Source organism: Alligator mississippiensis, chromosome 4 (genome assembly GCF_030867095.1).
Source record: "Alligator mississippiensis isolate rAllMis1 chromosome 4, rAllMis1, whole genome shotgun sequence".
Classification (NCBI taxonomy): Eukaryota; Metazoa; Chordata; order Crocodylia; family Alligatoridae; genus Alligator; species Alligator mississippiensis.
The window spans coordinates 118,213,075-118,229,998 of NC_081827.1; the positions used below are offsets into that span (position 1 = coordinate 118,213,075).

Here is a 16,924-nt window from a genome sequence, read left to right on the forward strand (position 1 = left end):
GTATTTCCTGATATTTCCACTACCTAAATTGGATTGAGTGTCTTCTGATTTTTAGCCTCCACTAGGACAATCTCAGAAGTTCAGAGCAGTTAAAGAGGAAGGAGGATGTCCAGTTCTTATGTCTGATGTTGTAGTCTTGTGCTGGTCACTACCAGAACACCAGAGTCCTGATAAGGCTGCTGCATCCCATAGCTGAGAGAGAACAGCTGATTAAATACTGGGAGGGGGGAGCTGGTATCATCCGACAGAGACATAAAGCAGATGTGCCAGCCTTGGGTAAACAGTGTGGATTGTAAGTGTGATAGAAAAATAATCCCAGGTCTCCCTATGTTTGTCCATAATCTAGCCAGCTATATTCTTTGCTTTCATTTTCCATTGACATGAGTTCTGTCTCCTAATCAATTAATTTTCCAGAAAAGTTTGCACCACTTCTGCAGTGCATGGGCATACACACATTTCATTTAGCGTGTGTGTTCCAAAAATCAGTTGAAGTAGATATTTTCAGCAGGTCTAAGATCTTGTTTGGTTTAAACTCTCTTACTGAGCTGATTTAGTCACTGTATAAATGCAAATGAGTTGAAACAGTTCAATTAGTGCTCTTGCTTCTGTCATAGCACTCTTAATGGCTTTTGGAAAGCTCCCAGAATCTGCTGTGACAGAAACCATTGCGTTGGTATTGCGATGGATAACTTAAAACGACACACGAGTGGACAGAAGGCAAAAATAAAATTTAGGAATTATTAAACTGATTTGCTGTGGCTAGTGTGTATAATATGCCTGTTTGTGCTTACATGCATTCTAGCCATCCTGTTCAGTTGCCAGTGATTCAGTTCTATAGCACAGAGCATCTGAATGCAAAGATTGTCTGTGTTCTTATAAGTGTATTGCTGGAGGTTTTCACCTGGCATCTGAAGCAAAGCCAGAAGAGCTTTGTGACATGACACCAAGGCCTATGTGGGCAGCTTGCCAGGGCAGGAGCTAGAGCACCACAAGTAATTTGCATTGTCAAAAATAAATGCATGTTACTCTATTTGGTGGTTCCTCTATCATCTATGTGACAGTCCGTAACTGTCCTGAGGGCTTTGTTGCTTTGACACTGACACATTCATTTTGATTTTTTTTTTGAGTTGGATTATATTCGATTAGATTGTCTTCAAGAAGATGGGTGGACAGCGAAAGCTGTTTTTTAGCTTTCTGCTGTTGACCTTTGTCATTACTGGAAAGGCCATTCAGTGTATATGTATCCTGCAGAGGCCCTTCAAAGAGGGATGAGGTAGAAATTGTGAGCAATAAAATGCAGCAGCAGGGGTAGAAAGTGGGTTTTATAAAAATGCATACCAGTAGTCCCTTCACACACAAACTTCAGTGCCTCCATTAGAGCATTGAAAGGGTTGATTATACCTACTGGGGTTTGCCAGTGAGGGGCAGAAGCGGGTAGTTGCGTGTCTCCTGAGCAGGGCAGAGCATTAGCCCTCTAGACATCTCAAATTTCTTAAAGCTGAACTACAAGCCATTTTTCAGCTAGTGCTGAGGGATCTATTTCTGCCTTCTCTCCTCCCCCAGATAAACCTGCTTCAGGCCACTGCTTCTCCTTGGTGAGGATGGTTACCCTTGCTCTGTGCAATGCCTTTTTTTTCCCAACAGCCATTGCATGACTCAGAGGGATTTAGTCATGGGGATGGGGGGAGGGAAAGACGTTAAACAGGCTTTTCCCTAATGAGCTGTGACGCCAGCTGGAGAGGGGGAGAATCCTGCTTTTCTACTGTCTGTTGCTTTCTCAAACTACAGAGGAGGAGGAGGAGGAGGAACTGGGTCCCCTTCTGTCTGCTGATTTGCTGCCTCTTCTGTTTCCTTTCTGTTCTGTCCCCAAAGCATTTTGGCAAGGTTCAGATTTCTGTGCTTACAGCTCAGTGCTCAAAGAGAAAAGGGAAAAACAAAAGGTTGCAGGGTAGGGGGTGGGATGGTGGTGACGGTGAGGCGGGGGAGTCACTTACTGCCCTATCCCAGGACTGAGCTGTGGGACAGAGCACTGAGGGGTAAAGTTAGCCAGAGCCCTGACTTTCTAGTCTGCTTCTAGAAGCAGTAGTTGCTGCATACCTTTCTTACCTCTTGCTTAAATGCTCAGCTAGCTATTATGTATCTAGCTTTGCTTTCTATTGTTTGGGGTAAAGCTTGCCAAACTGCTGCTTTTTCTAGGAATCTGGGTTAAACTGCTGGATGTACCAGTTTCATGTCTGTTCTTTGTTTGCAAGCTGAGATGGTAAGAGTTGCACATCCTCCAGTGTGTCTGACACCAAACCACTGAAGTTCATTGCCTTCAATGAGCACTCTGCACATTGGAGGATGTCAGGAGGAGCTCTTTTAGGTTACAAGCTGGGGGAATCTGCCTGGTTGAAGAATAATGACATCAACATAAACAGGCTAGCAAACGATTCTGCAGGCATTAAATTAAATACCCCGTGTTTCTCCCTAACTGCTCACAGTGGAACACCCAAATAGATACAGAAAAAGAAGTAGACAGGGACCTTGTGGGAAGGATTACAAATCAGTATCTTTTTTTACCATCAGCTATCGAAGTGGGCATCTCAGTAGCTGTTTCTGTCACAAAGACAGTCGGACTGACCCTGTAACTAACCTCCTTTTTGCCGCTTCATAAAACATGGTGCGGGGATTGGGGCTTGATCCCAGAAGTGAGAGGTGCTGAACTTCAAGAATAAATCAAACTGCTTTCTCCTTCCCTGTTTCCACTCCCTTTAGTGCTTTAGTGAATGATTTGTTTTGTTGCTTTGAAATCTCTCTCTCTCGCTCTCTCTTGCTCTCAAAAAAAAAGTGGCTGTTGCTGGCAGCCATGTGTTCGTGATCATGGCAGCAACTGGAAGTCGCTGCTTCCGCTTTGCCCCAGGTGTCTGGCTGTGTCCCTGCGCTGCTGCGCAATGGTGTGCTTCAGCTATGGATTTTGGTAAAAATAGATAATCAACCTTTCTTTTAGTCTGTCATCCTGTATGTTTCTTCCTGCAGTAGCACCTTTCCAGAGCTTATAGAATACATGTTACATCGTTATTAGTGGCTTGTGAACTCTAAAAATTTAAAGGTCAGCAGGTCTTTTACATCCCTAGTACTTTTGAAAATAATCCTAGCAAATACTGGAATTCCTTAGTGGGTTGTGGCCACTGTATAATGATTCTTAATTAAACAGTGTGTTAAAAATACTCACAGGGAAACTATTTGAATATTCCATGAGATAAAAGGCAGGCACATTATGGCAGAGACAAAGTTGAATGACTGCTTTAATGCCCCAAAGTGGATATTACACTAGATTTGGTGGACCCACTGGTTTTAGGTGAGAGTGTTCTAAAATGGAGAAGGCGCACTACTTTCCTTTCTTCCTGTGTCCTAACATTACATTGTCTACAAACTGCAGTTTGTCTGTAGGTTTTATTTAAAGAGGCATAGCTATCCTGTCACATTAGCACTTATACATGTGTTCCGGGGTTGGGAGGGTGGCATTTTAATAAAAGTGGCTCTGAGAGTCACTCTCATTTAAAGTGCCACCACGTCTCGTGTATCAGTATCCCCACGCTTAAAAATGGCAGTGGGAGCACTTGAACTGAAGCTCATTTGAGCTTTAGTTCAAGTGCCCCCGCCTCCGTTTTTAAGCACGGGGACACTGATACATAAGATGCAGGAGGCTGCTGGAGCACAGTAATTGCCACACTCCAACAGACTCAATCAATTGAGTCTGATCCGACACCCTGGAATTCCAGGGCATTGGAGCAGCCTCCATGCTCGTGTATAGGTAGGTGCCCTTTGTGTTTTGCAAGTGCATTTTATTGAAAGTTAGACGGTGATTTGCTAATGTCTTAGAACAGGGGTGTCAAAAATATGGCCCGTGGGCTGGATCTGGCCCACATTGCCCTCTCATCTGGCTCCTGGTGCTGCTTCTCAGTCTTAGAGCCAGTCCAGCCCATGCTGTGTGGTTAGTCATATAGGCAGGGTCAGCCTGGGATCCCTGCAATAATACCCACATGCAGCGCAATCCCAGAGTGGGCACTGCATCCAGTGGATCTGGCATATGGAGTGGGGAGTGGTCCATGGGTCTGATTTAGCACATGGGGCCAACCCTGCATCATTAATCCAGCCTGTGGGGCCAAAAAAGTTTGGTGCCCCTGCCCTAGAAGTAGAAACAATTATGTAGGATGTGGGCCATTTACCAAATAGGTTTCTTATACCTCCTGTTTGCTCTCAGCATCACCCCCTGTAGGTGGTGGTAGGCCTTACCATGATCCTCATTAATCTGTCATTAATCCATGGTGCTGTCAAGTGCCTCAGGGAGTGCTGTTGGACTCTGTTCCTACACTACTTACTTGCTGTCTGAATTTGGGCAAGTCACTTAACCTGTCTGTCTCTAGTGGGTTATGGAATTGACACTCTCTGCCTCAGTTTCCATGTTTTCAAAAAACTTACAGGGGTTTTGGCGAGTTTCTGTTTTATGGCACTTTGGCTACATGCCTATATATAAATCAAAATGGTGTAGTAATGAAAAGATTCTATTAAAGACTTTGACTAAAATAGTACAAACAGCATTTAATCTGTAATCTATTATCAATAACTTTATTACTGTAATTGCAGGGGTCTAATCAAGGAGTACTTGGCACTTAAATGTTTTCCTCTTTATTGATTATCCTCCTTTATTCTCTACCCATTAACCTAGCCATTAGTATAATGGCCTATGGGGTAACACTCAGCCAGGAACCTGCATACCGTCTATTTACAAAGAAGCAAAAAAACCCCACATAACCATATGAGACGCTTACTATCTGTGTTAAATTACTTTTTGCTGTACTGTTACCTCTTGTATTGGTAGTTGTACTTATAGAAAGTAGATTGTTTGTTGTTATCTTGTTGGCAAACTTTTTTTTGCAAAATAAGAGGTTAACTAAAATTAAAATGATTTTAGTTAACCTCTTTACATGTTGAGGCATAAATGCAAATCTTGAAACTGGGAAGAATAAACATTCTCCCAGCATGTACAAGATTTCTATTAATGACTGCTTTTTATAGGTCATTTCCTGTATTACAAATTCTAAGTGAGCTCCATTGTACTAAATAAGCCATGCTGTTTCAAGGAAAAGGAGTTTGGGAGCACAGATCTCATGGTCTGACATCACCCTTCTCTCTCACCCTCCTTCCCTCTCTTTTTTCCCCCCTCCTTTTTTTTTTTCCTCTCTCTTTACTCTCAGAAGTCTTAAAAAAAAAAAAACAACGAAAAACCCAACAACCCAAAAAACTGCACATCCCTTCAAGGAAACAAATAGCATCTTCACTTCAAGCTTTTGCTTTCCCTAGCTTTCATCCTTCTCTGACTGCTTACCTGAAATTGCTACTTGGCTTGGGTGAGTAAACGAACTCCCCACTGTCAAGGAAGACTGGTGAATAGGGAAATAGAAGCATCAGAATTAAACTGTTCAGTTTCTTCCCATCAGTGTGGTGTGGCACAGGCCTTGGCTTTTGAATTAGATTGCAGTGTCTCAGCCTCACTGGACCCAGTTTCTGTTCCTGCCTTTTGTTAGGAGGTTTATTCTTGTAGGTAGTACCTGTCTTGTGAAACCATTTCAGGATCTGCCTTTTCAAAATCATCTTCCAGATGTGTCTTTGCAATGGAAGAGTAAGAGAAGTTGATTATAACAAAAGCTTGGTGCAGTTGAACAACTCTTACATAAAAATTACAAATCTGAGCTGCCCTTGTGTGTTATTGGTGGCTGCTCTGGGGGAAGGGCTGGCTGAGCTTGTAAATGTGCTTCATCTGTTGCATTACATGATGGCTAGGCCACCTGGGTTCCTGCTTGCTCCTGGTCTGGCAAAAGGGTATTTTTGAGGAATTTGATCTTTGCCTCTCTCCCTTCTATTCATTAGGAACTGGAAGCTGCTCTTCACGGGGATGATGTGGAGTTTATCAGTGACCTGATCGCCTGCCTTCTTCAGGGTTGCTATCAACGCAGGGATATCACGTGAGTTATTCTGCTCTGTTTTAAGCACTTTTGCAGGGAAAGCTAATTAACAGTGTCACAGGGATGCTTCACAGTTTCAGAATGCTGACATGCAAGTGATCTGCAGTCATCAGGCCAGATCTCTTTCCCTTACTAAGCCTTCCATTTCTCTTCACTTCTAGTTCTGGCTCAAACCTCATTTTAAATATCAAAGAACCCCCTCTTGGGCACTTAAAAACCAAAAAAACAAACAACCAAAAACATTTACCTAGGTCCCACATTCCTGTTTTGTTGTACAGTATAACCTCATAAATCCATAATGATTGAAAATCCAGCACTTTTTAAAACTACACTTCATCGGGGAGTAGCAGCAGCCCGTCCTGGAGCAGCAGAGGGGGAAGCTTACACACAGCAGCTGCTGCCACCAGCCCCCACACTGTGTTGTCGCTCCACGTGTGGCTGCTGCTCAGTCTCGAGCATGCTGGATTCATGAGGTTATACTGTATGTTGGTTTACTTCACTATTTAATTATCAGGATATTCCATTTCATTTTTATTTATTTAAGGATGTCACTAAGTTTTTATAACATCACAAGTGTTTCAGTGACATGAAAATATTTCATGTGTAGTGTCACTTGCTGGAAGAATCCCAGTGTGCCTGGCATTGGAATGAAGACAGTAGTGCAGAAGTCGGCAACCTTGAGCCTGCAGGAGGGATGTGACCTGTGAAGAGTTTTTAACCTGCCTGTCAAACATGTTTGCACGTGACTGTGCCATCTAGTGGCCACCTGTAGCCTGAGGAGGACTGAGCTGTGTTAATGCAGCCTGCTTAAATAGCCTCTAAAAATGGGCAGAAAAGACCCCTTTAAAATACCACTCATTTTTTGTAGGAAAGCCCCCTTCATCAGTGTAACATTTTCCCATGGCCAAGGTTCTGAAACTCCAGTTACTTACCAAAGCAAAGATGACATTTTGGTTTTCTTCATTGGCTTCCCATGGGCTTTCACCTCTGTTTTATATATCAGAGTATTTTGCAGGGATGATGGGATCTTGTTGGTGACAATTGCTTTGCTAAGAAGGGGTGCAAAATCTTTTTGTTCCTTCAGTCTCCCAAGCTGTGCTTCCGTGAAGTTCGAGGAATAGAGCTGAACGTAAATGTCAACACAGAGATGGATTTGATTTGAAGTGAATCTGTACAATCAGTTACTCTCAAGGGCTCCAAAACATCTGTTGGTATCATGTACTAGGTATAGCTGTATTGCTTGCTGGATTGGCAGTCAACATTGAATATGTGACCTAGGATAGATAGGGATTTTGTGGAAACTGCAGAATCAGGCATTGTATTCGAAATCTGAAAAATTGCAAAAAAAAAAAATTACTGAAAATAAAATGGGGAGCTAGCATTCCTTGTGGCTGCTGTGGTCCTCACAGCCTGCTGGTGCAAAGGAGAGCAGCCAAGATGGCGACCAGCCCCCCTACCCCTTGCTGCTGATTGGGTGAGAGGACTGCCCGCCACACAGCTCCACCCCTCTTGGCCAGTCAGCAGCAAGGGGCAGGGTCACACAACAGATGGCACTCTCTGCCAGTCAGCAGTGAATGACGGGGCTACTGGGGCCCCTTGGCCAGTCAGTGGTGAGGGGTGGGCTTGCCACATAAAGGCTGCAAAATCAGCTCTGCTCACAAGTGGCCTATGAAAAGCCCTTTCACTTTCTGCGATTTCAATAAATCCTTGAGTAAAGACCTTGAATCTGTGGGGCATTTTTACTTATTTAGCCACAATGACATTTTCCATCCCCCAAACAAATTTGATGAAGAGAAGGTGATCATAAACCATATGAAATAATAAATACTGCTTGCATGAGAACAGTAACAGTGGAGTATAATTCTGTTTATGGATTTATGGTGTCAGGTGACTTATGTCTCTTCGATTAGAGAAATCAGAAAGGAACAGTTTGGCCATCTTATCCATCCCCCATTGACCAATTATTATATTCCCTTAAGTATATTTCTGGGGTTTTTTAATCCAGTTCCATTTTCACTGGCATTTTTTGTAACTTGGGAAACCATATGAATGTCTAATACAGTGACCCTCAGCCAGGGTGCTGCAGCATCCTGGGGTACCTTGAGATCCTTTCCCAGCTGCTGCCAGGTGCCAAGCACAATGATACCACTGTTAGGTGTACAGATGGGACTTGTAAGATAAACCCAGGATTTCAAAGAGGAATCCAGATTGTCAAAAACCATTCTGACTGGTTGGGATCTTTCCGAATTTTCTGCAACAGAAGAATTGCTTTACTATTTTTTCTGTAGTCAAAAAGCAAGTGAAAACTAAGAGCATTTTCTGAGGGGTGCCTCAAGTCTAAAAAGGTTGAGAACCACTTGTTTAATAGATACTGATTTTATAGGGATGTTTTCAAGAGATTTGAGCATCCACAAAAGGGTTGGTTTTTAAACTGTTTTAGTCAAACAAGTAATTTGTGGCTATATAGAGAACATCTAGATTAATAACAAGATGAAAGAGATGATGAGCATGTTTCTGTGTAGGCTAGGTGTGTGCCATTTATGTTTTCCATCTCTGTAGCCATTAGCTCCTGGATGATGCCTGACTGGCTCTGGTAGTACAAGTGAATTTGAAGAAGAGTAAGTAGATTAATGAATTGTCTTGGGGAGTTTGCATAACATAAGAGGTGACATTGGAGAGCCCTTTTTGGGTGCTTGTAGAAGAAAGACTACTAGATGGTGAAGACAGAAGTTTGGAGTATAGGCAGCAGTAAATTGATGTAATTGGTAGTCAAGGGCAGAAGTCTGAGAGTCTAGAGGGTAAGAGTGGTGACTAGTGAGGAGATGGATGGAGTGGCTAAGCAGGTAAAATGATTAAGGTGAAGATTAAGGAAGATAATTTTTGTAACAATGTTTTAAATGGGTTTGAGGGGGGCAATTTTGCAGGTGTCGGTGGAGATTGGGGTCTGGATGAAAGTGTGTGCCATATTTGGGGGATGTTATGAATGAAAAAGTGGCAAGAATCAGATAACCCCATATATGAAAAGTAAAGTATAGACCTAAAATGAAGCAGGGCTAAGAAACCGACTTTGCCCAGTTACTTCATGCTTACTTAGCAATGGAAATGAAATGACCAAACTCAACTTGTATTATTGAAGTCAGATACTTTTCCTGTGCTTTCAATATACTCATTCCCTCCTCTGATTTTGAGCAGTTTGGGCATTCCCTGGTACTCAGTTTGTTCCCCACTACTGGTAAGAAGGTGATCCTCCTCCAGTTGACTTTATTTTACAGCGGGTCCAAACTCCATAGTTCCATGTTGCAAACAGGCAGAAGACCTCTCTTGCATCTATGTCTGCAGCTCCTGCAAACATTTGATCTGAACTTTCTATCAAATTGTATGCCAAGATGGTAAATTTCAAAGATGACTTTGGGTTGAATGGCAGCTGCTTACTAATGGGTGGATGAATTACCTATCAGAGGGTAAAAGGAGGGTAATCAGCTGCTCCACAATGACTGCACATGTGCATGCTCTTGCCCCACAGCAAATGAAAGCTAGCCTACTGCAGCTCCATCATCTTTCACTGAGCGTAATTAAAGTGCAGTGGTATAGTTTTCACCTACCCTGGGGTAAGAGCATGCACCTGGGCAGTTACTGTGTAGCAGTTCACATGCAGTAAATCCCAGCCTCTTTTAACCCTGAAGTATTTGGTTTGTCTTCCCATGCCTGTAAAGATAAAGTTTTACCTACTGCTGGAAGCAAGGAACTTCTTGTTCTTTTCCGTGTTCTCGCACTGATACCACATGGCCTGGGGAAGATACTTTATCCTGTGTCTGTGTTTTCTCATCTATAAACTACTATTTACTTAACTTACAAAGTGTTGTGAGGATGAGTTAATTTTGTATAGTGCCTTACTTCTGTGTCCAAAATATTATCTTTGTACGTGTGTTTCCAGTATATTTGGAGGAGGCTATATTTCCCTGCTTGTCTGTTTTGACAGCCTGTAGAACTTGCAACTGAGCTGGAGTTGCCTGGCTTTAATCATGTACCATATTGAAATATAAAACTGTCAAGTACATTGGCTAATTATAATGGACTCTAAAGTAATTTTGGAAATGAAAGCCTAGTTTAGAGCCATTCCAGTACACAACTCAAGTGTACTTTTATTTAGCTTGCATATTTGCCTTTGAGAGAAAGCAGTGGTGTTAATGTGCTATACATCTTGGTTTGCAAATTTGCCTTGTTTTGGTTACCTTTCATGAAAAATAGATTGCTTTGTTTGAATATATACAACTGTAGAGTCATAAGAGAATCCAAAAAGCACAATTATTCTTAAATGTGGATAACAAGACTTGACTTTGCTGTTGGTAACTTGGGAGTCTCTTGAGTCTTGGCTCACTATATATTTATTAGCTACCTAGATATCTGTGGGGTGACTGTGCACTGTACGAGCCTTGAACAAAAGAAAAGATGGTGGTTCCAATACTGTGAAAGCTAGAGTAATAATAACTTGGTTGTTGATGTTCTCTTGTTCAGAAATTGGAATAGGTTTGGAGTTTTTTTTTTTAATGTCTTTCTTCTTAATCATATTCAAAGTTTTGTCTTTTCTTTTTGAAGTTCTCTAAATACTTTAGAGAGTTAATACTTCTCCACCTCTTCTTTCCCTTTTCGCTCTTCTATGTATGTCGTACTAGCCTTTGCTTATATTGCAGAGATGACTTGTCCCACCAATTTGATATCTAGAAGTCACCTTGTATATTTAGCATACATGTTGCTTTTGTGTATAGGTTTGGGGGAGGAGCTGTGATTTTTTTTTTTTTTTTTAGTCACTTAATTCAAATATGCAGTTTAAGCAAAGAACTTAGGAAGCAGTATTAAAAAATTACTTTATTTTTTTTTTTAATCACCATTGATAAGAATTGGGCAGCTGTGAAATCCCTGAGGGCTACTGCTTTAATTCCAACAGTGATGACTTTTGTCAAGACAGGAAGATCAGAGCTGCAACTAAAGGCAAAGGCCACAGCAGGAGACTTCTGGAGCTGTTTTAAAGTAAGAAATACTTGTGTTGCATTGATATATACATTAAATTAAAATAATCCAGAAAATCTCCTGCTGCTCCCTGTGCCTTTTGTTTGGACTCAGATTTTCCTGTTTGTTACTGTGTTATTTACATATTTAAATGTTTTAACATGTTAAAGAAACGCAACTGATTTGGTCATATTTTGCATTGGAAATGATTTTGCATTTCATTACCAGCCTTTCAAAATTCCTTTTTTCAACTTACCTTTTGTTATAAGACATGTCATAATTCATATCAGAAGAACATACCAAACCAGATTGAAAAAACAAAAGCACCATCTCTGTCGTCTTCCTGCTTCTTTTCTTGACATTTTTTAACCCAAAAGATTGGAGTACCTCTTCTATTTATCCCACCTCTCTGAAACATTCCCCAGCTTTCTTCCCTTAGTTCAGAAGATTTCACTAAATAGCCCATCCCTATTGACTCCATCTTCCCCCTCTCTTTAAAGTAATCATGCAGTCTGAGGCTCTTAATTGTTTGTTCTACCATGAACAGCTAAAGGATTATTCCACAACATTTTTCAGTGTCTTCTTTAATATTTGTGCCTTTATCCTGGTACTAAGAACATAGCATCACACCTAGTGCTTTTTAAACCATGCTATCTGCTAAGATGCTATTCAGGATCACTTAATGCCATTTCTACTCTGATGGCTTTTCAGTGCTTGCCATTTAATCAATTGGTGACTTGGTTCAGCTACCTTCTGGAAGGAGATGAAGGGCAAATCTGATCATCATCTAGCTTATCAAGGCTGGAATGTCTATTGTTAATGACAGCATTTTATGGCTCTGTGTGTTTCACTCCTTTTCCTTTTGTCACATTCTTCCATCTTCATTCTTTATCCTGAATGGAATGGGTCCCTCATGCATTACCTCCAAGATTATTCAGCTGTTTTGAGGGTGCCTTCAGCCTAGTGTACAGCCTGTCAGTGGTACCCTTTTAAGACTCTGGCAACTTTGATTAGACCTAGAGATGAGGTTGAAAGTAGGTTGGGTGAGCTGACAGTTTAGCTATAATTTAGCCTCTTTCAAATGCAGGTCTGTATTAACCCTTAAACTTCCTGATACCTCAATGAAAGGGGCATTAGATATGATGAAGATGGGAAACTTCAGTAACCCAGTGGCTTGATCAGGCTGTGGCAGAGAACCTTTGGAAAAGACGTAATGACCAGCATTCACTGCCCCAGCACCAATCTCTGCTGTATCATCTATTCTGATGCCTCAGCAGCAAGAACTTCACAAGTTTAGGAACATTATTTGTGCATGCAAAGCAGATGTTAACAGAACTAGCATTATTTACAATCTGACTTTGCAGGAGTGCTACTGTGTATAAGTTAGGAAGACTTGGATGCTAAGCTATTTAGTATCAATATCGTGGAAGCCTAGATGGAGCAAGAGAGGTGAAGTGGCTATGTTCAATTTAAATCAGATATTAATATTTTTGATAAACATCCTCATGTAAGGTACCTTATAGGATGCGTTATGCAAATAAAACAGTAAGACAGGAGGTCGGGAAGAAAGGATTGATATTACAGCTAAAAGAATGTATGGTTCAAAAGTTTAATGAACTTTCAGAAGTTGATGAACATAGCATGGTGGAATAAAATTTGAGTAAAAAAAATGTACATAAAGTTAGCTAAATAAATGCCTTTGAATCCCTTGTGGTAGAATGAAACTTAACAGAAGAACTCCAGTGAGAAATAGCTGGTACCAAAATCAGGAGAGACAGGTGTGATGTGGAATAAAGTGAAGAGATTATGGGAGACCTGGGCAAATGAATTATGAAACTTGGCATCACTGGGAAGGCAGAGCAGGGTGCTACACCAAGTGATTTGTGTACATGGGGTTAGGCAGGGAATTGGGGAGGTGAGAATGAGCTGTTTAAATTTTGAAGTGATGCCAGAAAGAGAATTGATGAAGGGATTCAAGTAGTGTGATGGTATGGTCTAGTTGCTAGACTAGTGATGTGATCTACACAGCAGCTTTTTTTGTAAATGTAAGGAGTGATGTTGGGAGTCAGGGGAACTTAAGAAGGGAGCAGTGATCACTATGAGAGATGAGGTAGAGAGGGGAAAACAGTTTAGTATTAGACATGTTAAGCTTCAACTGGTAGCAAGACATTGAAAAAGTATAAGGTCCTTATGAGAACTAACAGTCGGTGCCAAGATTGGCAGTCTAGTCCCCAAGACTTTATCCTGGGAGACCTGAGTGCCAAAGTGGGCATTGCTTCCAACACTGCTTACTGCAGAACCTTTTCTTCAGCGTGACTCTTCTTCCAGGTCTTCTCTAGACTGTTTATTTAGCCAGATACCGGAGTTCATTTTGACCTAGGAATGAATATTAGCATGTTTTAAAACATTGTGGTCCATCTACCAACAAACATAAAAGCTTTTTCAACTTTTTTCTGAATTTTCTCAGACACTCCTAGACTTAGTATCCTGAACAAGACAGTGGAGGGAGCTGTCCAGCTGCAGGACCATTGTGCTGATAGTTTGGCATAGCAGCATAGAAATCAAATAAATAAACACAAGTATTTGCTCTTCTCAGTCGTCCATGCTTAGGTCATAAAATGTCCTCTCTTACCTTCCATTTTCCCCTCACCTTACCCATGGTTAAATCAATGAACAAAGGCAGCTGAAACATTAAAGTAAATGGTACAAAACATGCTCTGAATCCAGTTAGCTGTAGTACCAAGCCTTCTGTCAAGTATATGAAAGATTACTAAAGAACCTTTTTTCCATAGTGTACCCAGAAATCATAGCCTTTGAAAGCACCACATAGAATGAACTGGCTACTCAATCTTAGCTGCTTTCACCCAACCTTAGATCAGGTGGTTCTTCCTAAGAGCAGTTTTTACTTTGCTGTAAAAAAACAAAACAAAAAACAGATTGTCTCGCTGATACTGAAGAAAATAAATTGAAGATGAACTGTTATCATCCTTTCTTTGAGTGTCCATCTGTGACAGGGGGCCATATTGAGGCCAGTCACAATATCAGCCCACCCACCTGTCTAGGGCAATCTACCCACCTGACTCGTCTGCCATGCCTTTGATGTAATTGAATTGATGTTTCTAGGCAAGAGGCTGCCCATTTTAATGCTGTGATGCCAGGGGCATTATACATGGCTCCAACCTCCCCTTTAGTGTCCCATGCCTCTGAGATGGCATTGTTATATGGCTCTGGCCCCACTATATTCCCAGCTGACATTTGGATCCCAACCTGGATCCCTCCTACTCAGGTGGCCTAACCTCCACCATCATTCAGGGCTGCAAACTCCCTAGACCCCTTTCCCTCTCAGCAGTGGGCCCCTCTGGGACCCCACAGGCAACTGGCTCTGGCCATCCCTTGCAGTGGGCACTTTTGCCCTTCAGCCATCTTGGTTCTGGCCCCAGCATTGACCAGTCGAGGGTTTTCTGCCTAGGTTCTTGAGCAGATAGCCCTCTCTCCCATATGGGTCCACCTTCTGGGGCCCCTCCACACACTACCCTTACTCTGGGCCTTGGCCCTGTGCTTTTCTGTTGGGGTGTGCTCCCCTAGCTTTCCCCCATGGGGTCACCCACAGCCTCAGCCCCTGCTGCGTTTTCTGGTGCCCGATACTTGCCTTTTACTAGGGAAGGCAAAGGTGTGTGGCATTTCCTGGAGACTGCCCTGCCATAGGCAGGCCCATTACACATCGAGCCCTAGCAGGGTATAGTTTTGGGTCATTCCCCAGGACTAGTTTTCAAACCTTCCTGCTCTCTCACAAAGCCCCTGTATGTACAGCTCCTCTCTGGGCTTGTCCTGAGCCCTCGTTTCAGCAGGCCACGGGCACTCGGCCCCCTTCTCAAGGCTCTGGACCCCACACTGGGTCCCCAGGAACCTCCTCCACCCCCATAGTTCCTATCCAAACCTCCAGGTGTTCTGGGAGTAGCAGTATTCCAGCCAGGAGATGTTCACCCTTTGCCTCCCCCGCTGCAACTGCCAGCCTGGCTCCTCACGACCTGCTCTTGTACTGATGCTGCTCAGCCCTGCTCCAATCAGGCAGCCTCCTGGCTGTCATGTGATTTTTTTTTTTTTTTTTTTTTTTTTTTTTTGATTGGGTCTGCTGTCTACTGCAGGCTGCCTCACAGCCTGGTCAAGACCTTAAAGTGACAGGCACCCAAAGGTGCACTGTCACACCATCCCATAGATAGAAGCTGTGAAATCTAGGGAATGTCCAGACTGCCACATCAAGAGGGGCCCCGTTCTTTTTTTGTATCAAGGTAGCTTTTTCAACTTTTTGGGCACAAAATTAAACATCTGAATATATCACCTGGTGCCTTCAAGATGCTAAGCACCCAAAGTTCTCAGATTTGAAAGTATAGATATATATAATATTTAATATCTGATGCAAAGAAAGTAGTCTTGATTTGTCCTAACATGAACTATTGTAATGGTAAGGTAATTGCTTAAGAATCTGTCTTCAAATCAACTCCTTGTCCGACATTGATCCAAGTCTTTGTCCAATTCTCTCTTAAGTCTCCAGCTTCCATTTTTCCTGGACAAAATTTTTGAGAAAGAACAAGCTTCTGACCTCTAGCAGCAGGATCCTTCACAACCAGGTTCTATAGCACTGATCCTGCCTGGTGCTGGTGGATGACTTCCCTGTGGCCATAAGCAGGGGACATGCCTGTGTTTTATACTGCTAATCCCCACCCCAAAAATGTCACAATGTGCCCACTGACTTACAAACTGCATACAGTAAGAAAGCAGCTGGCCTTGCTGCTTGCTTGCTTTTGGAAGGATTCCAGAATGACTAATTAGTAACTCCTCCTTTTTTAAGTCTTTTTATGTGGAGTCCAGCTAGCTCAATCCTGTCTGCCCTATCATAATGAAATCTCCTTAGTTCAGGCGGTCGGATTACACGGGCTCCAGCTCCTAGCAATAGGTCTGCTTCTCAATAGAAGAAGCACTATCATCCAATATGACCCAGTTCTGGAAAGAAATAACCATGCAGCTGTCACAACCCAAGGGTGTGATTTTTGTTTGTGTGTGCTTTGGCACTGCTGAATTATTTCCTGCCACTCGTAGCTTTCTTTGCAGGGTGCATTTCTTCGTTGCAACAGAGAAATGCATGTTGCAAGGAGTTCCCGCCATTTGTATTCAGATTCGTGCCCCACTATTGGCCAGTTCTAAATTATTCCTACGTGGCGGCTAGCGATTGGCTATTGAAGTGCTGCGGAGCCTATCGGACCCAGCGTGTATCTCAAGAAGGCTATAGGGGTCTGATCAGCCTCTCGCCTCTCTCCGTCGCCACCTGATCCCTCGACGTACCCTTCCCTGTGCGCAAAGTTCCACGGAGCCTAGCAAACTTCGTGTGAGTGAATCCAGAGCTCTACCTGGGGTTCGAGTCCTGCAGTTTTTTTCTTCCCATCGCCGAAACCCCATTGCGACGTACTCCTGAGGTTTTTGTTCATCTCCCATCGCCGAAACCCCATTGCGACGTACCCTCATGTTCTGCAGGTTCGAGTCTTTTGTTTTGTTTTGTAACCGCAACTCAAGCAAGTTTTCCTGCCTGCACCGCGACCATCTTCGGTGTAAGTAAAATAATCTTAAATCAACCACTAAGCGTCCGTGCCTAATTCTAGCATGCTGCCTGTCTTCCCCGACCCGGCGTGTCCGGGCTGCTGGCCACAGCCCACCGCACGAAAAAGGGCCTCGGACCGCTCCCAGCCCACACAGCAGCTAAAAAGCAGCCAGTGTAGATTGAAGCCTGGCAAGCCAGGGGTGGTGATAAGCAGTGCAAGTGCTTTCAGGAACTGAGTAGGGCACTGGGGGTGTTTAACTTCTATGGCAGTGCCAGTGAAGTAGCCACGATGGTCCAGGATTTTTTTGGGTGGTAT

At 42.8% G+C, this 16,924-nt stretch overlaps 1 protein-coding gene across 2 annotated transcripts in view; it reads left to right on the forward strand.

Annotated features, from left to right (window-relative positions):
• LOC102576677 (chromatin remodeling regulator CECR2) overlaps positions 1-16,924 on the forward strand; it is a 143,652-nt gene that overhangs the window by 53,463 nt on the left and 73,265 nt on the right. For both annotated transcript variants that reach the window (XM_014609215.3, XM_014609221.3), the window contains exon 2: positions 5,914-6,008. In XM_014609215.3, the coding sequence (XP_014464701.2) occupies positions 5,914-6,008 (95 nt within the window). The remainder of the gene's footprint in view (positions 1-5,913; positions 6,009-16,924) is intronic.